This window comes from Haliaeetus albicilla, chromosome 5 (genome assembly GCF_947461875.1).
Source record: "Haliaeetus albicilla chromosome 5, bHalAlb1.1, whole genome shotgun sequence".
Classification (NCBI taxonomy): domain Eukaryota; kingdom Metazoa; phylum Chordata; class Aves; order Accipitriformes; family Accipitridae; genus Haliaeetus; species Haliaeetus albicilla.
In genome coordinates, this window is record NC_091487.1 from 8590014 (window position 1) to 8617956 (window position 27943).

Below are 27943 nucleotides of genomic sequence, written 5' to 3' on the forward strand. Positions count from 1 at the left end.
TCTTTAATGGTGAATTTTCTTCCGTTTTGCTTCAGTATTACATTTTCAGGAGAGCAAGCAAAAGCTCCTAGCAGACAGTGGCTAGTCTGACTGTTGCACTAAGCACAGCTTGTCAGACACACATTTGTTGTGCCAGTCAAATGCAGCCGTCGGTAGAAAGACTGAGATGGCTGTTGTCATGAAACGGGTTTGAAAAACACTCTCCAGCTTTAAGGCAGATGGTGCTGAATTAGTTACATGCAATTTTAGAATAGGGTTTTGTTTTGAAATAATATTCATGCTATTTTCTGAAAAGTCAGATTGGTGTTTATGTGTTGAATAACAGTAGGGGGTTTTGGTCAATATCTCAGTGAAAAAGCCCTGCTTATTAAAATTGAAATGACTAAATTATATTTCTTTGCTGTAATAATTTCAGCTCCTAGATTATGCTGAAATGAACACACTGCAAACCTGTGCCTGACTATTGTAAAACATCCAGAGATGTCCCCTTAAAGTGACATAAGCAATTTTTATAATGATTAAATATGCAACAAATGGTACAGCCCCGTTCTATGTATGGAGCTGCGATGCTGCAGCATCTGCTCTGGGTCAAACAAACAAATGGCAACACAGCTGCGATGAAGCACCAAAGAAAGACACATTCCCTGACATGACATATAGAAACCATTAGTAACTCTACCTGCAGATCTGTGGTAGTAAAGGTCAGATAAGACTAATAGAGTCACTCAAGGAAACATTTTTTTCCATTAATAGGAATCTTGGGATGAGATTTGCAAAGCACCTAGAGACTTTGGTTACTTTAGATCTTCAGGGTCACCTGGAGAAGTTTTAGAGAAATCTTAGATTCAAGGAATAGCTGCTTATAAGAAAAGCAGCTTACTTTTTGGGTGACTAAAGGTGAATGTAAAACTGGTTGTGATCTGCTTTTCAAATTGTTAAGATACAGCTTCAAAGAGTACATCCAGTGTTGTACAATGCACAGCATAACAGGAGATATGCATAAATATTTGGCGCAGAAGACAAAAGTAGGGGTGAGATCTAGTCTGGATTGCTTATATTTTAATCTACATTTAAATTCTTTGTGATCCAATCCTCTATTATTCCTGAAAGACATCCAGTGGTGCTGGAGCACTTGTCTAGTCTGGTTAATTAAGACAAGATCAATTTAATGTGCCAATTGGTTTGGTCATAAAACTTTGTGGGGTTATATGCCTAAAAAGATGTAACAAAATAGCTAGCTTTTTTTTTTTCTTCCCCACCACGTGTAAAACCAAACACTCATTTTCGGTATGTTTGTGATTCAAGTCACAGTCCTCTGTGAGGAGGACAGCACTTTGCGAAAGAAACAGAAGGAAAGAGGGGAAGAACAACCTCTTTTAAATAATTAGTGAAGACATTACTACTTAGTAGCTCTAATTATTATAGAAATCCTATTAAATTAATTCCAGTGGCTTAATATTGTAAAAATTTGCTTTAGTGGAATTTCTGTTAGTGGGTTTTTAGGTAGAAGAGTGTTCAAGGATGAACATTCACTTTCCATAATAGTGTTCAGCCTAGAAGATGCAGTAAAGAAAGTAACTGGAAAATAGGTAAAAATGTAACTTTGTTCTCAGTGCATCTGTCTTGTCAGCTGAATAATTTAAGGAGATTTAGTGAAGCTTGAAAAACATGAAGAAAATAGGTAAAGAAATGAAAGCAATATGGTTTCTAATTTTCCCATCTTCAGACATTTTCAAATGATGAAGCTAGTCACAAAATCATGAGGCTGAAATAAAAAGCTGCAAGAACATAAACCCTTATATATGTATCTTTTCAGAGGTATATATTGGTCTTTAACCTTCTCCAGTTTTCAGTCTCCACAAACAAAAGAGTAATAGCTACCCCCTCCCTCCCTGCCAAGAAAATTGAAATTGCATGATGTCGGGGCTTGGGCTCCTTTTCTGTTCTTTTTTCCTTCCCTCTATCCTAGATGTTGTAATAAAATTAAATCACAATAACATCATTATCTGTGCCCTATCCTCCAGCACCTCTCTGCTTTCTTCCAGTTTTCTCATGCAGCACAACTTACAGTGGCTGCAAAGGTATTTTGTGTCCTTGCACAGTCACCTAAAACTGCAGGTGAAAAGCCTGGAGCCAGACCTGTTAAGGATATATCCTATGGGGAAATATTGAAGGGAAGGCTTTCTCCTTCCAGGCAGCCTGCAGACGTTTTGGTGAGCAGAGAATGCTTGCCAGGGAGATGCTCTGTTGCAGCACGTGGACCATCTTTGAAACCTGAAGTCACTTTTGCTGGAGCTATGGAGGGAGCAGGCAGGAGCTCGGGGCTTGGCTGGCAATGAGCATGGGAGCAATAATGCGAGAGCCCTGTCCTATGTCTCCTCCTGCCATAGCTTCCCTCCCAGCACTGTGTTACGGGCTGGCCCCATAGAGGGGTCCAGCCTGGTGTTCGGCCTTTTACAAATGGAAGAGGTACAGTTGGGGTCCAAAATTGTTTTCAGCTACCTGACATGAGGCACGTCCCTTCCTTTGGTAAGAGAAGGGCTTCATGGCAATGTTTTGAGAATTGTTGCAGATAAGACTAATCTTTGCTGATGAGCCTGAGTGCAGGCTTGCAGCAAGGAGAATGTGCAGCCACTTGAAGATGGGTGTCTACAGCAAAAACCGAACAGGGTTTGTGGCACTCTGGAGCAGGAGTATTTTTTGCTTTCAGGATGTAAATCTGTTTGCCTGTGGGATGATCCAACCTCCACTTTCCCTCCCATGCACAAATCCTTCTACTTTCTTCCCGAGGACAGCAAACAGACCCTATGTGTGGTGTTTCCCACCAAACCTGTGCAGAACTCTGTTTTCCCTTTTCTTTCCATGCTTGCCGAGCTAATTCAGACACAAGAGAGTGTGTTTTAGCTCTCGGAGTTTGGGGCATGTACTTACTCTTTCACTGTTTAATTAACTGCAGGGGTCCTAATTTTTGGCTCTGCTTATTAGTCCATGTGCATGTTACTGTTTATTACTCTAAGCCAAAGAATGATCATACAAGAACATGGCCGCTAAAACTGTTTTTGAAGAGTGTTTAATGATACAAATTAATTATGCTATATTCATGCAGTTATGTCTAAACCTTTATGAATTATTTCTCTTTGACTGAAGTTGAAAATATGGTGATATACATGGATAGATTTTGTTGTGCAGCTTGTAGTAGATTGCACTCATCTCTGAGTAAAGGAGGATATCTCTTTGAGACCTGCTTAATTCATCCAGAGGTCAGGTAGACTACTAATTCTTACCCAGCGTTTTTTTTAATCTAGCTGTATGCCTCATCTGTTGGGGCAAGTATGTTATTACAGCTACACTTTTTTTTTTTAATCAGAATGATCAAAAAGTGCATTAAATGTTTATTATAAATTTGCACGTGTGACTTTTACAAATCGAAAAGCTCTGAGTGCAGCTCGTAGGGGCTGAACTGGAATTTATGCCCTGTTTATGCTGCCTGCTGCCTGGGTGAGGAGCTGGTCAGCAGTTCCCCTAACTGCATGGCTTCATGGCATGTGGCGGGGCTGATGGCATTGGAGAAGCAACCGACATATGAGACTGCCTAAAAAAAAAAAATCAGTCATGGGTATTTTTGTCTGTTTTGCATGCCTAATGCAAAAAATAGATTGTATAGTTACATAAATGTGTTCCTTGCTAGATAAATTTCAATTTGTTAAAGGCACTATCAGGTGCATAACTGGTTAAAAACTGGCATTAAAATGCTTAAGCAGCGGATGGCTTCTGAGGCACCTGTATAGGGCACTGAAGGCTACTTATGTTCATATCTGTGCTTCACCGTGGATTTTCTTTAAAATGTTAGAAAACCCACTTAAGCCCTTATCTTTAAAAGTATGTAGATATCTAAATGATGTGACTTAGTACCTTTAAGTATTTAACCTGTAATCTCTGTCTATGCTCCCAAGTACTGCCGTGCCTCACTTCACGGGCTGTTGTGGCAGTAAAGACAGCGGTGTTTCAGAGCAGAGCTGCTCCAGGGTCCTGGCAATGAGAAGAACAAAAGTGTTTAAAGTGGCCAGGAGGGCAAAACTCAATGTGAACAGGCTTCCTGAGTTAGTAGCACTTTAAATTGGATAATTTTTTTCCAAAAGGAAAAGGAGGTTGAAAGCAATAACATAGAAAGGAAAGTTCCCACTTGCTGCATAGACATGGTGGTAGTTAATTAGTTAATATTTATACAATATTTGGATTTGAAAAGACTCATTCCTGCAGAAATATTTTCATCACCTTCATTGGGTGTTGGATAAACTTCTTAATCTTAACAAAAATACTGTGTTTGTTTTTAATTGCTTAACGCCATGTTACTGAACATAAATGCTGGAAATAACTCTTTTCCCTGCTTTCCTGTCTGCAGAAAATGAAACTCTCTGCCTGGGCGGAAGGGAAGGGACCCTATAAAGGGCTCGGGGTGAATTGCTCACCCTCTCCCTGGGTTGGCTAGTACTTAACGGTTCTTCTGCTAGTTCCCATCATTTACAGCATGTACCTACTTGGTATTTTAGTTCATACCAGGAGTGCTGTCTTGAAGGAGTTCTCCCAGTTATCCCTGCTGACCATGCTTTGGTTCATTTTGCTGAGCCATCAGGGAGTGTGGAAATGGTTATTTTGAATGAAACTGAAATAAATGTTCCAAAAAGGTACCATGGCTGTCTGTAAGCATTCAGGCTAGAGCTAGTCCAATACAACCTTTCTTCCCTACACACGGTGGGTATGCTACATCTTGAACACCAGCTTTTTTGATCTGCTGATCTGTTCCTGTGGGGCTGCACTGCTTGCTACTGTAGACATAGCCTCAGCTGACCTGAATGGTGAAAGGAAGATACAAAAATATCACACACAAGAGGTAATTCCTTCTGGCGAAACAGAGATGGGAAGATGACAGACAGGCTTACACTCACTAATTTCAAATAATTGTTTAAAAAAATATTTTTTAAAAAAGAAAAAAGCCACACAGTTGTAAGTCATCCACTGGCAGTGATGCACTGGTCCTCGTGATAGAAGAAAACCTCTTTGCTGTTTGGTGACATTGTTTGATGAGCGTGGACAGATAGGGTACATCTGCTCTGCTGTGATTTGCTTCCTGCAGCTCCCTGACGAGGGAGGAGACGATGCTTTCCTATGAGCTGCCATCTCTGACCTTGGGAAGGGAGGCATGAAATGCAACAGAAGAGAGGAGATTAATTTTAAGTCTGGCTTTTCTGTATCACCGTTAAAGGAAGGCTGAGAGTAAAACCATGGCTGCTCCTGCCCTCCCCTACTTTTGCTCCTGGGAGAGTTCAGCACTTCTGTGCTCCCTGCTGTGTCCCCATGCTCCAGCCTGTAATGATTAGTCTGGATTGTAGGACTTGTTGGTAGCTCATTACTGGATAAAACAGTCATTGTCCAGCAGTGTGTATTGATTTTTAGCTAGCCTACGTGACAGGCTGCTTTTACGTGTTATTCCTCCCTAAAGAGTTGTTCTGAAGATTAGCTTTAAAACATAGGGTGAAATGTGATTTGGGGTGTTTTCTGATTAACAGGTTCTTATTTCATTCTCTCAGATCCATTTTTTGGCTTGGTGAGTTTTGGCCCAAAGTAAAGAAAATGATCAGTTTTTTTCTGATAGCTTTATTCTGGGTCAGTGACATTTTGAAAACTAGGGCAAGAGAAAACCAAGGTCACTTAGAGTCCTATAAAAAGGCCTAACAAAGAATCCATTCATCCTCATAAAAATAAAAATCCGTATTAATTAACCACGTGGTAGAGATAAGAATTTGAGAGCTTGATTAAATCATTAGCGCCTCTGAGCAGTAGAGTAGGGGGGGAGATGGGAGGGAAAACACATTCGGCCTGAAAATTGAAATATGACTGCCTGCCACGGTGCCAGAAGCACATCTGTACTGAGCTGTGTGATGTGTGGCCTGGATGGAAGCAGAGCGACTGCCTCACTACAGACTGGGGAGATATCGGCAGGCATGGAGTTTTGTTATGGATTCAATAACAAAATTCAGTGGAATTTTTTTTGGGGGGGGGTATAGAAAAGTAAGCCACATTGCAGCTGAGGCTGCGGCTGCTTGGAAGGCAGCTGGGTGGGTTGCACTAGGCAACGGTTGTAGCTTGGGGAGGGTGTAAGGTGTGCTTAGGTGTGTGCAGTGGAATAAATAACTGCCTTGTACTTTAGCCAAGTGAGACATTTGCCTGAGAGCTGCCCACGTGAATCAACACTTGCAGTATCTGGCCCACATTGCATAATGCTTCTGCACATTAATATGGAGAGATTCTACCAAAACAAGACCAAATGTCCTCATCCTAACCAACCTGTAACCAACCCCCAGAGCAAGTTCTCCAAATCAGTAGCAGTAGTGTGTGTTTGGCAAGAGCTGCAGCTGGAAGAGTCACTGGCGTCAGGCAGAGTAGTTAATATTTGCTTTCTGTCCCTTTTCAAGGGCCAGCAATACCAGCCTTGCCTGCCTGATAAAATTGAGTGCAGCTACTCAATAATTGCTCGTTAGGTAATTGGAACGTCTCCCGCACGGGTATTCACCCAAAGGGTGTGGTTGGGTCCTGTGCTAACATGAAGCCAGTATCTCTGTGCTATTTATGTCCTTGTGAGCATTGTGACATTGATTGTCTGTGTGGCATGTTTGCACTTATTTTCTGTTTTCCAGACAAAGCAGAATTTTGAGACTGCATTTTTGTCCCTGTCTTTAAGACTGCCCTTATCTTACTGTTCATCATGATCTCTGTGATATTTAAAAAGAGACATAAAACAATCCAGCAAGCAGGGGAAAGTGACTGTTTCGTGCTCCGACAGGATCATAGTATTGCAGATTAGAGGAGGACTGTTGAAAGACCTGTTAGCTACAGCATGCAAAACAGCCCTCAACACACATAATGCATGAATGTTTTTCTTGCCACTCACCTGCCCGGTGAAGCAGAAGGATGTCTGTGGGTCGGATGGTGGGGTTAGGAGCAGGAGGCTGCATTACCCCTAAGCGGCTTGCTCTGCTTCGCGAGCTGATGAAGCTCTGTTCGGCAAGCCCTTCAGGCCAGCTTGGGTGATGAAAAGCCACCCAGGACTGGGGCTTGTGTTTGCCAAATTCCCAGAGCGTAATAGAGTGTGGGACTTTTTCCTCTGAGTGGCATCTTCATTTTCATGTGCAGAGCAGTCAGGATTATTATTTTTTTTTTCCACCCCAAGGGCTTGATATTTTTGGCATTTTGCATCCTGCCCAGCCTACAAAAACATACATATCTATTGCTGAGTAGTCTTGCGCTTGCCTTATGACGTCAAACTTGTCTTCACGTTAATCTCTTGTGCAAGAGCGTGCTTTCAGAGGTGGAGGAGATCGTACTCTCCTGCCCTATCTCCCAGATTTGTTTCTTCCTGCAAGCTGATGGCCTGGCCAGAGTCTCCCTCTGCCTCTCCCATGCGGTGGGAGGATTCACCCCAGCTGGGAGGTGGGCAGCGAGTACCCCTGTAGCTGCCTTGCCCACCATCTCCCTCCAGGCCCGGGCCATGCGCGCTGCCCTACCACCGGCTGCTCCTCAGGGAGCTGCCCTGGGGCCGTGGTGCAGGACACCCACTGTCCTTTGCTGTCCTCCATCCCGCAGCCCGTCTGCCTCCCTGTACGCAGGAGCTCCGCACCTCTGTGTCGCCATGACCCAAAGACCTGTCCTCTGCTCCAGGCTGCCTGACGCAGCTTCTCCCGCCGCCTGGCGCAGCGGGGAGAAGAGCTTGCCCTTTCCCTCCGCTTTGCACCTCTCCTGCCTCTCAGGCTTTGCTTCTCTGCTGCCTGCAACGACAGGCAGGAGCATTGCAGGCCGGTCTCTGGGGCGGCTGCCCGTAGCCGTGCATGGAGGGGCTGGCGTCTGCCTCAGCCCTCAGAGGGCTGGGAGAGCCGTGCAGCTGACGCAGGCCAAAGATGGTGGTTTGGGCAACCAAAACCTCAACTCTCCTAACTGTGTCATCTTGCCCTCCCTCAGGTAATAGCCTATTTGGCCTGCTTCGTAATGTCTGGGCTATTAAAAACCAGTGCAGCCTTTTGGGTCTTTATTCCAATGTGGAAGAAGTAGGGGATGACCACCTGTCTGTGAGCTCCAGGCAGGCCCCTTGGTGGGGTGGTACTGCTTTTTGGCCTGTGTTTTGGGAAGTCAACCCCAGCACTTGCAGTCAAAGCTGATGTGGAAAGGGAGAGAAAAAGGAGTTTGTGTTCACGCCTACTCCCACGAGCTGTTGGGATGGCTGCTAGTGGCAGCGCCTACGCAGTGGTGAGGCCTGAAAGGCCGTAATCTCAGGGGCCAACACCTCCTGCTGTTACCTCAGACCTGTATATAGACATCCAGCAGGGATGTATGGTTTGGTGGTGGTGTATCTTGGGAACAGGGTGGATTTTTGAGAGGGAGCATGGGCTGGGCAGTCCTGTGATCCACTGGCCGTGATGGGGCTGGGGCGCTGGTCTGGTCTGCCCCCGCTGCTCACGCTCTGCTTCACCTTTTGGGGGAACTAGACTTTTCTTCAATTCTGCAACCCACAAGCTGTGGAGAAAGGCTTTTCCCTCTCTTGATCTCTACTCTGGTGAGAGAAACAGTTTAAATACTGTGATTTTTTGAAACATGGGCTTAATCAAGTTCCTATCTCCCTTCACAGCTGGTGGTAGTTTATCACTGCGTACCAGCCTGAAGGACCTGGGTGAAGAGCTGGATCTCAGTGTGAGCGGGTCACGCTTTGAGTCTCACTTCACTGTTTTTTACTGGGGCATGAGTTCAAGCACTTCCTTCTTCTTCCCTCCTATTTTAAGACCCCGTGTGCCCCTTTTTGGCCAGATTAGTGGTCTGCATACCCCAGGGGGGGCCCAGCACTGAAAAGGGTGCAGTTAGAGGGTATATTCCCCAATGAGAGGCTAATAACTCTCCCCAGCCCTTCAGTTACCCAAGATATCCACACATGTTGTGTGGCTTCACCTACACATTTGCATTTATCACTTAGCCCCAGCCTCCATCCTGGTCTCATCACCCAACTCTATGCATGGCTTTTCCCGAATTTCAAGATGGATCTTGTACTGACCATGGCCCTGAGTCTTTCAAGGAACATTTAGGAATGGATGGAGTTATTCTAGACGCTCTGTAGAATGACGTGTTCACACTGCTGTTTGCATTTGCTAAGCTTTTGAGAAAAGCTTCCTTAGTTGCTCTTTACTGCATCCAGTAGAAGTATGCTTGATGGTTGTAGAGGTCCTTGCAGTATCATCTCTGTAAACAAGAAAATATCAGCTCTAAAAGAAGAGTTGAGAAAAACTAATGTTAAACAGTAACTTAATATCTGGAAGAACGGACGTTAGGTTTGAGATGGATGCCATGTATCTTTTTGAGAAAAAGAAATAAAACCAGATCATTTTTTCCATTAACCATTTTTTTTCCTTTTTTTTTCCCCAGTGCAGCGAGAGCGTACACAGAAGAAAACCTTCACTAGCTGGATAAATTCAATATTGGCAAAGGTAAGAAGGGGTTTCTTCAGGAAAGACATGCCTTTTGCCTTTTTGATTCGGATGTGCTGTATGGAGATTAAAATTTTTAGGAATAAACAAAATTAATATAAGAGTTTCAGGCACTGGCTGGAAAAAGTAGCCCCTAGAGAGCATTTGTTTAATAGGTGCAAAAGCATTGTATTGGTGATTGTCCAAGGTTGTTTGTAAGAAATGGTTTGTAAGTAGAAGACAGTATCTTTCTTGCTGATGTGGTGAAACACACTTGTGCTGGATTGTGGCACATGCCTTAGGGTTTTATGAGGTTCTGTATTTATGATTAGTTTTATTGTGTTTAGGTAAGTAGTATTCTATTATGCAATCCATGAACATGAGTTTAATGGGATGACCTGAGTGACTGGTAAGTATTAAGACAAACAACATAGTAGTTAGTGTAGGTGCTCTTTAAGCTTTCACAAAGCAGCTCATGCAGCATGTGCTGGGGCTCTGACTTGCTCAGGTTAAAAAAAAATACCTTGTTTTGGTCCCTCCTTGAGCAGAAGCTGCTGAGCTTGTGGTGAGTTTGTGTTGTCCACAAGTGGGTGAAAAGAGTGAGGATTTAGTTATTTAGCCCTATAGTCCAATTTGTACTTGGGGTACATTGATTAAGAAGTCAAAATAGGAATTAACTGCTTTTCTTAACTTTCCCTTTTTCAAAGCTTTGAGGTCTTTTGCCACATACCTCCTTGAAAAGTATAAATACTTGAAAATGAGGCCTAAAATAACCCTTATAAAACACAGAGGGAGGGCAAGAGGGAATAAGAGACAAACATAACAGTGGTTCAGAAGCAGGAGGATATGGCTGATTAGATGCAGGATTTCTATTTCAGCTTATTGAAAAAATAAAGGATGCTAAACATTTTTTTAACAACAGACTAACCTGTGATGTTCTGTAGTGTGTTGAATTCAAAATGACAAAAGATGGTGTGACAAGCATTGAAATTTGTTTTGCAGCATACACCTCCTTCTGTTATCTCAGACCTGTACACAGACGTACGGCAAGGGCATTTGCTTTTGGATTTGTTGGAAGTGCTTTCAGGTCAACATCTGGTAAGACAGAGTAATAAAAATATTACCTCAATCCTTCATCAAATCCAGGAAAGATTTCTGAATATTCTTAATTGTAACCGTATGAGTGATCCCTCTGGAGTTATAGAGCTATTTGCAGGTAACTTATTCTTACACCACTGACACTGAAACACACTGAAATAAGCTGATCCAAAGTAATTTGTGAATCTTTGCAGGACTTCCCTAATCAAAATATAAAATAAAATTAATTTTTACAACTGGGGATGTGACCTGTTCTTTTTGCTTCACAGCCACGGGAAAAAGGATTTAATACCTTCCAGTGCAGAAGTAACATAGAAAATGCTTTGACATTTTTAAAGAGCAGATCAGTGAGTATTAACTTCAAAATTCACAGCTAAAGCCAGTTTAGCTGGTGGAACATTTTCTTTGTTAACAATGATCCTTTTTTTTTTTTCCCCCTAGCTCAAGCTCATAAATATTCATGTTGCTGACATTATTGAAGGAAAACCTTCCATTGTGCTTGGCCTAATTTGGACAATTATATTTCATTTTCATGTAAGTATTTCAGCGATGTAAGAGAGTTTTAGTAGAGAGGAAAAGCAGAAAAATATGTTGACTTACGTGGTTGCCAAATGAGATGAATTAGTACAAAGCAGAAGATTATTTTCTGACCTCTGGAAGTGATGGCTCACGGAGGAGATGCACCAGTGCATCTTCCCTATGTCTCTGAGCTGCTTCACCTCACCAGTGCAATGATGGCATTACAGCCTGATGAAAGGTATCTAGCTACAAATGGTAGTAGGGAAAGATATTGAGATTTTTTTTTAGAGTAACTAGTTTAAAAATAGGCTAAACTTTGCCTATCTGTCTAAGGCCTGTAATGATTAAGCTCCAAATAGAGCAAATAGTGTAAAGTGGCCCATATCCATCTCCCTCAGAGGCAGCCCCCCTCTTCAGTGTTGGCTGTGCTCACAATGTGTAATTCTTGCTATTATTTTTTTCAGTACCAGGTACCTGAAATAACATGAAGGCTGTCACAGTGATTTTTCTTATACAAGATACTGAGCATGCATCTTGCATGGCATGAGGTTGTGGGGAGGTTTGAAAGCACAGGGCCTTGCTTTAATCATATTGTAGGACAGTAGAGGATGATGGAGCCAAACTGTCTTCTAGTAAGAGCCCAGCAGTTATTTAACATGGATGCACTGGGGGTGAACTGCTGACTGGGGCTCAGGAGAGCACAAAGAAGCAAAGTTATTTAACAGTATTGTAACCCACATTTTTCTTGGTAAAGGTTCTTCAGTGCTGAAGATTCTCGTGCTCCACATAGCCTATGCATTATCTTTTTACCTAAACCAAGCTTCTCTGACCAAATGTAGATCTCTGAGGTCTATCAAGTAGGTTTTCCTGCACCCTGAGTGAGCAGGCAAACTCTAAGCATGCCTAATACGTGACACTGTTGACAGCAGAAAACACAGCTGCCGTGGGCTGCTTTCGCTGGTAGGAGGAATAAAAAAGCATATTGAGTGAGAAGGTCCTGTGATGCTATTGCTGGTACCCACAGTATAACATGGAAGTCTTTGGATGAATATTTTCTGCCAAAAAATCACCTAAAGATGGGAATTCAATGTGAAATAGTTCAGAGTGAACAGATAAAAAAATCCTGGTCTGATCTCTGGGGACAGGGAACTACTATTACATCTGTGACTGAGTCCTTTCTAATTCTCTGTGGTTTTCTCCCATTGATGTCTTGGTAATTTTTCACTGAAGCCTGATTAACTCTCCCATCATCTCTGATAGATTGAAGAACTTGCCCAGACACTTGCTTGTACTTACAATCAGCCTTCACTTGATTGTTCAAGTGCTGTTGACTCCTCTCCAAAGGCAAGCCGATCAGTTAAAAAAAGTGCTAAAATTAAGGAACGGTGGAAGATCTCTGCTACAAAGGCTCTTTTGTTATGGGCAAAAGAACAGTGTTCACTGTAAGTTCCATCCAAGACTTATAAATAGTATGTTACACGTTGTATTTACTGCTTTCCTCTAAATGTGGTGATATTTTCCCCTGTTTTTTTAACTTAGTGACAGCTTAGCAGAAAATCCTTTAGATTTCAGATGTTGTTACCAGTTCTTTTAGCATCAGTCAGGCCCTAGCTGTTTTGACATGAGCCCTTTAATAACGTGAAGCTAATCCTACTAATAAAATACCACAATGTAAATTGAGTTGTTTGACTTGTCTGTTTTAGGGGCTTCTGTGTGGTAAGTCTAGTGGAATGTTTACATGATTTGCTAGTTTTAATCTGCATGATTGGCACTGGTTAACAAAGTTTCAGTAATTTATTTTTTTTTTAATGGAATAGTAGGATTTCTAGGTTTCCCATATCTTATGTTTTTCTGTCAAAACACTGCATGATCCCCAAGAAGGACCCTAGTCCTAGACATCCTAGTCCCCAGTTCTAACAAGGTATTTCCTTATGCTCGATGTACAGGTAGCTCTGTTGATTTCAGTGGGAGTATTCACAGTGCACAATCTAGAGCAGATACAGATATTTCTTGTAAGGGGCAGGCTTTACATTTTCTTCAAGGGCTCCTGCTTCACTCCAGGATGTTTCAAATATGTTTTACAATAATGTCAGCCCTTTCTCTCCAGCTCTTTGGTTGCTTTATGTTCTAATAACATCCTACTAATATTCTATGTTGTTAGTGGGAGATAAAGGCCTTCATCAGCACATCAGACACTTTCTGCTGGGAGAATGTTTTCAAGGCACTGAAGTTTCCCTTTTAGCTGTGTTTTATCAGGACAAGATTGATTGTCGTATAAAAAACAGCTCTCTGTCCATTTAATCTTCCTCTTTTGCTTGTTTTTCTTTTTCAGCAATATTGCTGTCTGTTTTGTAGCATGCTTTCTGAACTGTGATTAAGTTGAATGATTTTGTTATCAGTGAATCCTATAGTTTTTGGTAAAAGAACAAATCTTGTAAGTCCTGGCTCATTGTTTTGTAACTAAATTTGATCACCTGAAACCCCACATCTTTTCCATGCTGTAACATACTCATAATATACAGACTGTTTCTGGAAAGTTGTCCCAGAATTCACTGTGGCTTGCAGAGCTGAGCACCTCACGGCACTGTCCAGGCACTGCTTAATGGAAGATGTTTTAAAGGCACTAAGCTAAATAAGAGAAAAAGAAGTATTTTTCCTGCAGTAATAGATCACTTTTAAGGTCTGGATTTTCTAAAATGCCAGAGGCGATTCCAGTACTTGGTGCCCTTACAGACAAATAGCTACAGGTTCTTCAGTGCTTTGCTTGTTGTTTTTCCATCCCATAGAATACATAGATATTGAGCACAAAGGTGATGTTCAGAAAGGATATTGGATCAGCAAGGCTTTATCTTCAGAATGCATCATAAGATAAGAATATTGAGTCATTTTGCAAATATAGTATAAAAATACATAAATGTAGTGATTGGTAGTACTAGCTGAATTATTGTCTGACCCAACTTCTGCAGAAGTTCAGTGGCAAGGTTCTCTATAACTCCTTGGATTTGGTTCGTACTCCCATTTTACTGAATTTATATTCTGTTTCTAAATTTGTACTTAGGACATCTGAGGAAACAGGCTATAACGTTTTGTTTCTAATCATTTTGGGGATAGGCACGGCTCTATCAATGTGACTGATTTCAAGTCAAGCTGGCGAAGCGGACTGCCTTTTTTAGCCATCATCCAAACCTTACAACCAGGTCTAGTTGATTTGGAGAAGGCAAAAGCTAGAAGCAATAAAGAAAACCTGAAAGAGGCTTTCAGAATTGCAGAACTGGAGCTGAATATTCCACGGCTTCTTGAACCTGAAGGTAAATGACCTGGGTTTTTTTTAATCTTTGTTATCAGGAGTGAGATTAATATAATCCTATATGTGTTGATTTGGAATACAGGAAAAAGTAAGACTGTGCTTAAGTTTGAAGTGGAACGTTGATCTTTACTGTAATGCTCAAACCTGAGGTTCTTTATTTGATAACACCAACTGTACTTAGTTTGAATTGGCAGCAAATGCAGAAACAATATGCAGAAGAAAGGATATGAAGCTTTCCTGTTCATGGGAGAAACTTTTTCAGTAGTTAATCATGTTATATTAAAATATTCCCAAGGAAAAAAGGGTTCATTACATATTAATTTCTGTCAATGGTATGTTAACTGAGCTGCTGCAAAATAAACATGTTTATGGTAATGTGTTTTAATAACTGCAGTATAGCATGTAATTATGTGATCAGGCCTAGAAGGCTGCATAATTATGTAAATGGTGTATTGGCTCTTGTAGATGTTGACATTATGAATCCAGATGAAAAATCAATCATGACTTATGTGGCACAGTTTTTGCAATACTCCAAGAATTCACATGAGTCTGAAGAAGACATGCAGGTATGTCATGTGGTTTATCACTGGGGCATTTTTAAATGAATGTGCATCATGGATATCAAGAATATCAGTACTTTCTTTGCCCAGTTTATAACCTGACCCAGTAACAGTTAGGTAGTAGATCCTCTGATTCAGCTACTGACAGGACTGAATTGGCTTGAACCTTCTGATGCTCCTGTGTGGTAGTCAAGACTCAATGTGATAGGTTTTTGATGATGCAGGTAGAATTGCTGTGGAGGTTGTCTTGTTTTTTCATTTTAACTATTACAGAGGACATTTTCAAGCCTGGTTGTCTTCATGTGTGCTCTGAAGACTGCATGTAAATATTGGGGTAGAGGCAGACAGATTTGCAAATGTGCAGAACAACTAGCTTTAAACTTAGTAGCTCACATGTAAAGTGGGTAGAAGTTGTCACTCACAGATCACACTGGTTGGAAAACTGAGTTTTCTATTCTCTATATCCTCCTATGAGAGTTTATGTAGTAATTGGTTATTCACATATCTCCATACTGATAATCTCCTTTCAGTAGGACTGCAGTCAGGCTCTTCTTTTAAGATGCCTTCGTATATCCAGGTGCCAGTTTTAAAACTTTGGCCTTGATCTATAATAGTGCCTGACCCAAAATTTATTAGCGTCCCCAGGAATTGCTATTTGGTTTTCAATAGCTTTGAACTGGGTTTATCATATGCTCAATGTGTGTTGTTTTACGGCACAATGTAGATTAAAAACAAGGCTTGCAAAATAGAAAAATGAAATTTTCTGCTCTAATTACCAGGAAAAAGTAAGAGATGCCATGAGCTGGTTGGCTGCACAGGAGGAGAAGTTAGCAAAGTTGCTGATCAACACAGAGAATGAAGCATATTACCAGAAGTACAAAGTAAGTTGCATTTCATATTTAACTGTGTTGTGGTTTAACCCCAGCCAGCAACTAAGCACCACACAGCTGCTTACTCGCCCCCCCCTCAGTGGGATGGGGGAGAGAATTGGAAGAGTAAGAGAGAAAACTCGTGGGTTGAGATGAAGACAGTTTAATAGTCAAAGCAAAAGCTGTGCGCACAAGCAAAGCAAAACAAGGAATTCATTCGGCACTTCCCGTGGGCAGGCAGGTGTTCAGCCATCTCCAGGAAAGCAGGGCTCCATCACACCTAACGGTTACTTGGGAAGACAAACACCATCACTCCGAACATCTCCCCCTTCCTTCTTCTTCCCAAAGCTTTATATGCAGAGCATGATGTCATATGGTTTTGAATATCTCGAATATCTCCTTGGTCAGCTGGGGTCAGCTGTCTCAGCTGTGTCCCCTCCCAACTTCTTCTTCACCCCCAGCCTACTTGCTGGTGGGGTGAGAAGCAGAAAAGGCCTTGTCTCTGTGTAAGCACTGCTCAGCAGTAATGAAAACATCTCTGTATTATCAAGACTGTTTTCAGCAAAAATACAAAACATAGCCCCATACTAGCTACTATGAAGAAAATTAATTCTATCCCAGCCAAAACCAGCACAAACTGCTTCTGCAGAAAAAAGCTAATATTCTGGGAATATTTTTAATATTTTTCATCTTCATCACCTAAACTGAAGCATTAAATAAACTTTTAAACAAGAGTCGGAAATCTAACAGTGAATTTGGTAAATGCCCTCATATGATTGAGGGAAGGGTAGGATAAAATTCTTTCTGTTAGGAAAAAGATATATGCTGCTTGGTTTCTGAGCAGAGGAAGGTTTTTTTTGGAGACAGTAAAGTAGTATCTTTTAATTAATCAACATAGTTGAACATTTGGACAAAATTCAAGCACACAGGCCCCTTACAGCATTACCTTCACCATTTCTGTGATAATAATAACAGTAGGTTTTACCCAACTGATGCGGTAAAGGAATAGTTGAAATGTTGGCTATAGATTGTGCTGAAGTAGAATTTCCTTCGGTTTATATTGTAGCCAGTTTGTAATAAAATGGCCCATAGGGGACTGTGAGGGGAGGAATTTTCCCTTTCTCTTGGTGGGAGGGGAGAACCATGACCTGACTGCACTGACATTATATTAAATACAGATTTTGCTAGTGAATGGCACCTATAATTTCAGACCCAAATACTGCCTGGAGACAAGTATGTCTCTTTGCTGCTATGTTGCATTTCCGTGCATCACACCCTTTGAAGTTAATGGAAGTCATACCAATGTGTTAAAAGGCAGGCAGTACTTGGCTCCATGAGCTTCCATTTGAAGTCTTCTTCTATGAATTACTCTTCCTTTTTATCCCTAGGAAATGATGTCATTTATGGAAGCATTTAACCAAGAAAAAAAACCCTTTCTGCCTGTGTTGTCATCAAGAAGTGAAGCTAGGCTGAGAGAAAGCCAGCAGCAGATGAGAGAAGAGTGGGATAAACTGATCTCTCAGGTCAGAGGCATTTCTAGCTCACCTCGTTACCAGTGTGAGTGTGTTTGATGAAAAAGCCTAAGTCTACACCAGGAACTTGCGCAGGGAAAAGTGGGGAGGTGATACTTTATTTGGATTGATAAAAGAGGTATTGACCCTGAACCTGAAGTCCAGACAAACCGAGTGGCATATAGTGCTCAAGAGGAGGCAGAAGGTGACTGTGCATTACCCTTCTGCCTCCTGAGCTTCAGGACTGTGAGATGTTTGTGAAAAATGGTGTGCATCTGATTATCTTTGAGCACTCTTCTGATCAAAGTTTTTGGCCTATTTATGCTTAAAAGGTTCTTTTGGGACATAATTATGGCTCAGATAATGATGCAGCTGGGAAAAGTGTGTTAATATATTCTTTCCCATGGCACAGATAGTGATATAGTGGGATCTGGTTGGTCAGTGCTTTGCAATGAGGTTGACTGTGTCATCTCCCTCTGCCACAAGGGGGATGTATTGGGCCTCGCTGGTAATTACTCTTTATGGAAGAGATGTTCCCCTGTCAGCCCCATGATGGAAAGTTGTCCAGAGCGTCCCTGTTTGCCCTCTATTTTGGAACTAGTTTACTATAAATTTCCCTGTTGCTGGGCCTTGACATGGTTACCAGCCAAGGATAGTGACTGCCAAATTCTTTGTAGTGTTACAGAGATTACAGCCTGGGGAGCAAACCTGGGTCTCAGGTAAACATAGCTGGTTTGCAGCTGACTTCACTGGAAGCTCCTTTTCTGAACAGTGGCAGGTGGGGTTTTTTCTGGTATGTCTAGAGCATCAGCTTATGGAGTTTATATCAGTAACTTGGGGATGGGGAAGAAAATAATGGTGAGAAATTTAATCACTTGTTTTCCTTTTTAAGATTAATGAATGGAAAGCAAAGCTGGACCAGATGTTGCCCTCCCCCCTGGATAACATTGAGGCTTGGCTTCAGGAGGTAGAACATCTGCAGTCAGAAGATTTGCCTGATTTGCAGGACCCGTTTAAAGCAATGTTTGTCTTCAGAGAAATAATTGTAATATTTAAGGTATGCTGATCACAAAGGAACATTCTGCTTCAGTCTGAGCTAGCAAAGCACTTGTTATGGAATTGCTATTTGACATTTTGGGAAGTGGTGTGGATATGTTTATTTTCTGAAGATGAAAAGCTCTTCTGAACGTACCTTTGAACAATGATGAAATTAAATAACTGCATGGGTCTATAAGGAAGGTTTCTGACTTCACTGGGGTGAGATTAAATTTGAGTACTATCTGAATGAGTAAATTTTGGTATTCTTTTTATGTGGTTCCTGCAACTTGTTTGCTTGTTAAGTAATAACATAGGGTAATTGCATTCTTATCTTTAAATCTATGCTTAATGCATATCTATTCAGAAAAGCACTTGTGCTCAGGGTTACATTCCAGTGAGCTCACAAAGTTTGTGTGTTTAAAGTTAAATATTTGCTGAATCACTCTGTAATGCCATTTAAAGCAATGGGAGGTATTTTGATCCCTCCATACCATAGAAGTTATTTATTCTGATCTTAAAACGTTTACACTGATAATAGTTTAAACGTCCTTTTGAGTTTGAAAACTTTGAAAAGAGTAGATGTGTTGATGCCTGGTTGATCATCATAATGCTGTACTTGTTTTTTTTATGAACAAGGGGGAAGTTGGATGTTATTGTGACATGTCCTTAAAGAGAATTTGAAAGAATGGGAAATAGAGGTTCTTGTGAGTGGCTTGGTAACACCACTTTTTTGTACTGTTGCTTGTCAGTTCCTGATACGAGAGGTGGCTTTTTAACTGATAACAACTTTGCTAGACTTTAGCCATTTGGTCTATGATTTTTGTTGTTCAGCCTAAGTAGTTAAAGCATTTCTAAGAATGAGACAAAGGGAGAGATGCTGTTGGTTTAGGGGTTTCTTTCTTCCTGTTGAACATGTAGATAAAATCATTAAGTTCCTTAAGAAGAAGAAGAAACCCAAGATACTTAATTTCTGTCAAATCCATTTTTCCTGATGGGAAGTTGTTCTGTTGAGAAATTTTTTCCCCCTCCTTCCTCTAGTCAGTCCTTTTAGTATGTCTCATGTAGGGATCTTATTGCCAAGGTGGTGCCTTACAATGGAAATTTTACTTTCTCGTAACATCTAGGAAATTACCTACCAATGCTCATAACTGTCTGACTGGAATAATATTAAGGTTACAAAATCAAGTGTTTAAAATCTGTGCAGTATTTTTGGGGTTGAGGGCTGCCCCAGGATTTAGCCATTTCCATTAACATGCTTTGTGGCAGGTTTTATTACATAGAAATGAACTTCTAGCATATTTATTTATATGCCACTTATGCTTATATTCTGTGCAATGCATTTTATGCCTGTAAAATATTCCCCAATCATGTGACACTGGCCATCAGAGGGTTAATGTGATATCAGCTTGGTGTTAGATGGAAATTTATTGAGCAGTCAAATGAAGTATTAAGCAAGTTTGACATAATAGATTTATTCAACAGGTTTTGCTGTCAGTCTTTGCTAACATAGCAAAGAACAACTTAATATCCTGAAACTGTTTCACTGACACTTCTTTGTCCTAAAGGTGGTAGTGAAAGTGCAGAAGAAAATGATAGCATGGGTAGTGTGGATTCATGTTCCTTATATTTAATTAGATGCACAGTGATAAGAGAAATCAGGTAGTACTACACTAAATATGCACTTTAGAAGGTGATGAGATAAATACTTTCATTGCTCTTTAATGGGTAAAGGCACTGGAAGGTTGTCTTGTGCCGACTAGTTCTTAATAGCTCTCACCCTAATGGCAGGTGACTTGCAGATTCCCAGATGAAATACTCTAGAATTAAAATGAATGGCTTAGTATGTCTTTTTCTCCCCAGGGCTTGATGGATTGTTTTGATTCTCATTTGGACACCCTTCAATCATTTAAGAATGAAGATGAGAAGAATATGCCACTAGTCTTTCCTGAAAAGTTAGAGGAAATGAAAAGAAGGTTGTGATCCTCAAATTCCCTCTACTTTGACTATGTTGTATTCTAGCTCTGCCGTTGACTTGCTCTGCTATTCTGAACAAAGCACATAATTTATCTGTGCCTTGCAGAAAAAGAGCATTTTCCACCTAAGCAAAGATTGACTGTCATGTGGAGCAGGCAGGTTCACTCATTGGTCCAGTGAATGTCTAATTATGTGTAGAAAGTGGAGCTCATTAACAGGAACTTTTCAGATGCCCTTTGCTACTGTGGATAGGAAGCACCCACTAGGGGTAGGAAACATGAATATTTTGAATGTAAAAATTTCTCTGGGGATGTGGATTCTCTAATTTTTAATTTCCACCTTTTAAAATCACTGAGATCTATAGGTTGTGCAAACCCCATAGATCTTTTGGAGGATATTTTAAAAAATGACCAGTGAATTGTGTCTGTAACCTGAGATCCTTTGACATACAGATGGCAGATACCCCTTTTCTGGGCATTTAAGGTTTTTCATAAATTGAGCAGTCAATATTGACTCAAAATTGTTGCTACTTAAAAAAAAGAACTGTTGTTATCTTAAAATTTTACGCCTGTCATAACAAAATAATGTTTACATATATGTAATTCTGAGTTTTTAGGCTAAAAACATTATACATTAACGTTTCCTGTATCCAATAATTTTGAGTCAACTTTTGGAACACTTCACTGTTTGCAGATTCAGCAATATTCATTTCACAAACTACAACACCTTTCTCGAATACCACTATGGACTGTGCTCAGCTATTGCCAATGAGGTCATGTTAAAGCTAAATATCTGGGACATGAAATATGGGACAAAAGAGTCCGTGGAATCACTGCTGGAAAATTGGAATGTAAGTTTAAGATATATGTATCACACCCTGACAATAATTGTTCTTCCCCACCTCTTTTTGATTCAAGCTTGTGTCTGTCCTTACCTGAAGATACTACGGTAGTTGGTAGAAGCACGGTAGACTTCTGAGATCTGGGATTTATGCAAAGAAGGATAGGTAGACTACCATAGAAGCTTCCTCCGTGTCTTCCCATTTTCCTCTGAATGAGAGTTCTTTCTTCAGTTTGGAGAAACAGAATGAGCTGTGACTGTTTGTAATTTTTTCTCTGCCCTTTTTTATTCTTTATTGGGAAGATTTCTTTCTTTCTAGACTATTTATAGGGGCAGCAGTAGCAGCTCTTCCTTAACTCAAACCTCTCTGGGGTAGTTCAGTAGTTGCTATCTTCAAAAACAACCATTACCCATAGTGCTGGCTAATACTGCCTTTTGCTGTTGCCTCTTCCTTTTCCAGCTTCCTTACCTCCTTACACGTTGCGGTGAATATGAATTGTTGTGTTTTGTTATATTTTGTGCTTAGCTCAACTTCTGGGCTCAAGTTATTAAAATGATGCCACGTGTAGGCCTGTGGGAGGGGGTGGATTTACCCTACCCCAAATACTGCCAAAGATGCATCAAAAATAGAGGCAGAGAAATGAAAATGCTGATGCCATCAATTTTGCCCCATCTCCAGTTAATGGGACTCCCCCTGAATTCCATCGTAGTGGAGTTTCTAAATCGTTTCTCAGAAGCTTTTCAGACTGGCAAATCCCAAGTTAAATTAGTGGGAATTTCACCAGCATCAGAACTGTGGAAGTACGCAACAAGAGGTTGTATAAAATATCAGTTTTCCTGAGCACTACTAACCTTACCCTGTGATGAGATGGGTGTACAAAGTTAATCTGTGCTGAGTTTCTTGATTCAGTTAGTTTCATAAATACTTACTATCATGTTATTTCTACAGTTGTAGTTCATGGTGTTTCTCAAGCTGATAGAATATACAGCTTTCCCAAGAAGCTTAAGGCTTGTTGCTGGCTGTCCTTCTGGTCCCATGATGTGCAGTCCTGGCTGAGTGGTGGCGTGGTGGCCCAGGCTTGTCATGGCCACAGGAGAGGTTGTTTTGTAGCCTGCTAGATAGGACATTTGTAGGAGTGGGGAGCTCCGGGGTGAGATGCGTCTCAGACAGAGGGGGGCTGAGGATCAACCCTCTCATTCCCTGTGTGAATGTTCAAAGCACAGGTCTCCTCCTCTGCTCCCATTTCTTCCTGTCTCACCCTTTCTATCCCCAGTTTAGATCTTAGATGATCTGTGGCAAGAACTAGGCATGTTGATACTTCTGTGCATGCAGGGGAACACACCTTTCACTTCCATCACTCTTTTGACTTAATGTGACTAAAATCTGCCTGACTTGTTCTAGATGCTATTTCTCAATATTGCCCTAGGGCCTTAACTTTTTGAAATAAACAGTCCTGACTCATGCAGGCCTATGACTCAGGCAATGGCATTCAGGAGTTAGTATTCCCATTTAAATTACTCTGTGCATGAGCAGAAAAAAGAACAGGTCTGTTTCAGGCTAAACAGTGCAGATGAGTTGCTGGATGGGCTTTGCTCAGTTTATGTTTAACCTGCAGGTTATAGGGTCATATTGAAAAAAATGTATCCCAAGCTGCATTTCCTACCTAGTTTTATGTGGGTTAGTGTTACCTGTGCCAATTACTTTTCACTTTGGGCAGAATTTCATTGAAGAAAAGAGACTTGAAACACAACTAGAAACTGCTACTCACATCTGTGAAGATTTGAAAAACAAAAACATAAGCAATCCTGACTTAGGTAAGTTCATGCACATGAACTGATTTGAAGACCTCCGTTTTGAACTGAGGTACTGTCACCAGTTTTAATTCCCATTTATGTTTTGTGTAAAATACTCCTTCTATGTAACAAACCTCTCTGTTTCCAAATGTACAATGATATTCCCTATTTGATGTCCTAGCTGAAGATCCTCAAGAAATTAGCAGACTTTTTAAGACAGTGGAGTCAAAGATCTCTATGTGCAAAGACTATATTTCCAATGTAAATACTACCCTACAGAAAGTCCTGTCTTCCTGGGGTAATTATACAGAAAACATCCACTTACTAAAGACGTGGCTGGAAGAAAAACAAAATGAACATCCGAAAGAGGTACGTGGTTGGATTTCTCTTTGTAATGACAGACAGAGATACTTGGAAGCCTCCTGGAAGGAAAGCATTATACATGACAGTGGTTGTTGCTGTTGCTTTTCTGTTCCTCATTTTGGAAATAAACTTTTGGCAGGGTTCTGCTTTAAATGATTTCAATGCCTCTGTCTAGATCCCTGCTGAGATCCTGGCAAAGTGGAATTCAGTTCATGGTTCCTTAAATGAAGCTGGAAACTATCTCATCGAAGTCAGCAAAGAGCAAGTTGGTTCAAATATTGCGAAAGAGCTGAAGAAACTGAACAGGAGATGGGCTAAGTTCATCAAGAGGACACACTTTGTAAGTTACTAGTTTCATATGACTCTTTTGCCATGCAGCTTTCAAAGTCGTATTTTCTAGACTTATCAGCTTGCTAGACTTATCAGCTTGTTAATCAGAGATTAATAAATCTTTCAGTCAACTCAATATTGCCAGTTTTAAAACAGGAGGAACAGAGAATACTTAGAGGCATCCCATTCTTAAGTCTTTGTGGCTCAGTTAAATGCTCTTTATGACACGATGGAAAATGTTCAGTTTTTTAAACAGAAATTTTAAAACCACTTATAAAAGGAAATCTTATTGCAGAGTAAAGCTCTTTGTTCAGTTTTAGAGGTGGCAGTAATCAATTTGTTAAAAGCTTCTGAGCCTTTGCTAAATTGTATAATCTCTGCCTCAGCTAGTAGAAAGCAATTATTGCTGCATAGATATTTCTAGGGTTGTACAACTTTACACCAGCTCACTTGACAGGTTTTTAGGCTGCTATAAATTCCTATACAACCTGCTTAATGGTACATATATTACATTTCCTAGAAAGCTTTCACAAGAATGACATTTTCACTCTGCCTGGGAATATCAGAGCTCTTAATTTTCTAAGTTGAGCATTTCACTGACATTTATTAAAGGTACTGCTGTGATAATAAATGGTGGCAAAAAATTATAACATTTTTGTAGGAGATGAGCTTAGTGAGAATGCAAGAAGATCAAAGGAAGCATGTTCCCAAGCATGAGGGAAATCCAGAGTTTCTTAGAAAAACCCTTAGTAAGAGATGCTTCTAGGAAGTACATTCAGAAAGCAGAGATAAAGGGGCCTCTTGCACCGTTACAAGAGTTTAAGGACTCAGGAGTTATTTTTCTGGCATTGCTTTGGACAGTATGGCTATAATAAATATTATATTTATTTTTATATATAAAAAGGCAAGGACAAATGCTTGAGCTCTGGCCTGTGACTCCTAGTACCATTAAACTGTTAGCATGCTCCCTGGTCTTGATTTGACCAACACCAGCTATTGTTCTCTTGGACGATTCCCTGGTGTAGCCTGGGGGATGCTGCAGCCCAGGAGTTATTTTCCATAGTAGTGTGGCTGCGGCTGTGTGCTTATAAAGGAGGGGGCGGGCCATATGGGCACAGATTTTGCTGTCCCACCTGCTCTCAGGGTTGAAGAACTGAGCCTCACGTAGTTTATTTACTGATACATTTGGCATTTATTTCTCTTTCAATCCCTCTTGGGTGCAAAAGCTGGAAAGTAACCTAGTGGTGACTGTGTGTTGCAGGAGGGTAGTAGAGAGACCCATGAATCAATGATGGGGTTGAACATCTTACCCTGCTCTTTGTTTTTAGCTTGGTGAAGAGAGCACAGATGCTGCTGAGAAGACCAGGGAGCTTCTGGGGAGCCTGGAAAAAATTGAAGAGCTCCTTGAAGGGGTGGACAGCTGGGCAACAGAGACTGGATGCCTGCTTAGCGAGATCAGTCATGAGGGGCCTGTGGAACCTGATATGGAGGAACATTTGCAGGTGAAAATGGAAATACACTGCTTAAAATACCTGTTGATCTGATTCTCATCTTTCAGCACAGATTCCTGCCTAGGTAAAATGAACCATCATCAGTGAAGCAGAAATGAATGTGGATTTTTGTGCTGTAACACTGGTAAAAAGTCAAGGCAATGGTAGTATTTTGATGTTATTTCCCAGGTTCGCTCCCAGATGAGCTATAAATGAATTAGTGTGTCCAGTTGACAAGTAGGTGCCAAGGAAGTGCTGTTGGTGCCACTGATCAGCAGCTTGCTCTTGAGTGATATTAATCACTCCCTGTCCAGCACAGCATTTGCAGCAGACTAAAACTTTGCAAGATCCTGAATTAAGAATTCCCCCTGGTCATATAGTGCTTTCTACCATCTACCTTCCAGTGCAGGGAGGGGGTTTGGGACAACTAGGCTGTATTCAGGGCTTACCTGTCAAAAACTGGAATACTTGAAGTATTTTCAGCAGCATGCTGGGTAATTTGTCCATCTCAACTTATATACGGTTGCTCTAAACATCCACAATGAGCACTGATTAATTTCTTGTTACTTCCACTAGTCTCTATTGTTTCCCATGTCTCTCTGCCAGGGTTTACTGTTTCCCCCCTCCAGCAGGTGGCAGGTGGAAATATGTGTATATAATTCAGCAGCTTCAGTACAAAGTCTGATTTATTTTCTTCACCTGCCAGTGAAGGTGAGACTGAACAAAGATGCCAAGCTTTACACTGGAGAAGCTGAAGAACTGTCTTATGTTGCCTTTTGTTATTTCTGCAACAGGGCCAGTATAATAAATGGTAGGAAGGTGACCACCAGAAGGAGGTTTCATTGGCGCTCTTCTGTCTAAGTGCTAAAATTAAACAGATCTTCTCTGGTACATTAAATCCACCTACAATAATTGTGAACCAAAATTAGTGTTAGTTTAGTTTTGGTTTGCACCGTCTTGCACTATGTTTAGTTGACAGAATTAGGAGTGTGAGCTTATGAAAAGAATCTATTTATCTTTTTGTAATTGTGGGCATATGTTTTATAAAATAAGCCTCATTTTGCAGTGTGGCACTTTTTTGTTAAAACCAACAGAAAACAGCCTCCAAAAATGTGACTGGTATTGTATCTCCATGTCTGTGAGCAGAAGAGATCAGGTCGCTTATTACCTGCAGTACAATAGGTCGCGATCCAGAATAAAGCACTGATTATCATTAGAAGAATGCTAATTGACAACTTCAAACAGGAAAACGTGTTGAATATTCATAGTTCAAAACAGCTCTAATAACATTTCATGATAAATATTCAAATAGGGCACACTACACTTGCATGCAAAATACACGGCTGCTTCCTGCCTTTTAGTACTCAATACCATAAGAAAATCTGAGCCTTGATGTCTGCTTACTTTTGGATGACTTCACGATCAGCCGATGCATATCCAAATGTGTGGTTTGTACATTCATTTGGAAAACTGTTTGGATGGGAAAGCATGTTTAAAAAATACTTCTAATTGGCTCTGAGGCAAAGACATGGGAGGTATCACATTGACAGAAAGACTGTTCCAGCAATCAGAATCCCCTGTGGATGGCAGCAGACTTCTTTCTACACAGAGATTTTGCAGTGCCGTACACAGACCATAACTGGAATATTAAGATTTTTCCTTGACCAAATATTGACCATCCATGATCAAGACTGGCTTTTTCATTCAGCTCCTTTAAACAAAAAGACATAAATACTGTACAGGCTTCTAATGCTTTTCATTCAACCAGAGCTTGGCTGCAAGGGGAACCTCGTGCCAAGAGCAAGTTGTGGCAGCAGAAGAGATATTGCAATCCTTGATGCAAAATGTTTCAAGTCAGGTGTCCCAACAGCATTCTCACACCACTGGGCTGCAGGCACGAATTAAAGAAGCCAGAGACAAAATAGAGGTACTCCTTTTTTTTATTGTTATTGTACTTTATACACACAGACATCTCTAATTTTAACATTATGTGATTAGGAAGACTCCTTTTAATTAACATAAAATAAAAAATGGTTTATACTATTAGAATCAGTCTCCCAGATTCATGCCAGGGCAAAACTAGAATATTTCAAAGATCAATATCCCAACTCAAAAAACTCAAGTGAAATGTTATGAAGCAATAGCTTTATGTAATTACTAACACTCAGGCACGTTCTGAAAAGAGTCTCTTTCTTCCAAGGCTGTCATGGGTGACATGAACAACATCTTGTCCAAATCTGAGAAGAGACCCCCAGAGAAGGAGGCTTTGCTCAATTTTGAAGAATCCCAGAAAGAACTTGAGGCCTCCATTTCAAAGGCTGTGCAACTTGTCAGTCAAAAATTAAGTCCTGAAGAATGTATTTCAAGATATGAGGTGGGTTTGTTTTCCGAGCCAGCTGAATTTGAGTATTTCTTAGTGCTATTTAGTATCTAAAAGGCTAAGGTACCACAGTGAGAAAAATATCAGAAGTTTTGGTTTTTGGTTTTTTTCGTAGCTATTAATGCTTTTCTCAGCTTTTTGATTTAGCACTGTTAGCATATATTAACTGAGCAGACAGCTTGAGTGAAGAAATGTAAATCTGTATGGCAGTTTATTCAGTGCCCTGTCTTAACTTAAATTACTCCTTCATCCCATCAGAACTCATCATGTGCTGAACTACAGCCATTTTTTTTTGCCTGATTAATAATTAAGATTCCCATCAAGAATCACATGCCTGAATTCTGGGGCAGGTTTTTAAAGTGTGATT

General features: G+C 40.7%; 1 protein-coding gene across 10 annotated transcripts in view; it reads left to right on the plus strand.

The window, feature by feature from the left end:
* Nucleotides 1-27943, plus strand: part of SYNE2 (spectrin repeat containing nuclear envelope protein 2) — a 197726-nt gene that overhangs the window by 19290 nt on the left and 150493 nt on the right. For all 10 annotated transcript variants that reach the window (XM_069783240.1, XM_069783245.1, XM_069783243.1 and 7 more), the window contains exons 3-20: nt 9463-9524; nt 10506-10601; nt 10871-10948; nt 11043-11135; nt 12381-12562; nt 14232-14428; nt 14893-14993; nt 15767-15868; nt 17245-17379; nt 18260-18424; nt 20266-20378; nt 21073-21229; nt 22938-23034; nt 23195-23382; nt 23552-23716; nt 25035-25208; nt 26965-27123; nt 27397-27570. In XM_069783240.1, coding sequence (XP_069639341.1) covers nt 9463-9524; nt 10506-10601; nt 10871-10948; nt 11043-11135; nt 12381-12562; nt 14232-14428; nt 14893-14993; nt 15767-15868; nt 17245-17379; nt 18260-18424; nt 20266-20378; nt 21073-21229; nt 22938-23034; nt 23195-23382; nt 23552-23716; nt 25035-25208; nt 26965-27123; nt 27397-27570 — 2438 coding nt within the window. The remainder of the gene's footprint in view (nt 1-9462; nt 9525-10505; nt 10602-10870; nt 10949-11042; nt 11136-12380; nt 12563-14231; nt 14429-14892; nt 14994-15766; nt 15869-17244; nt 17380-18259; nt 18425-20265; nt 20379-21072; nt 21230-22937; nt 23035-23194; nt 23383-23551; nt 23717-25034; nt 25209-26964; nt 27124-27396; nt 27571-27943) is intronic.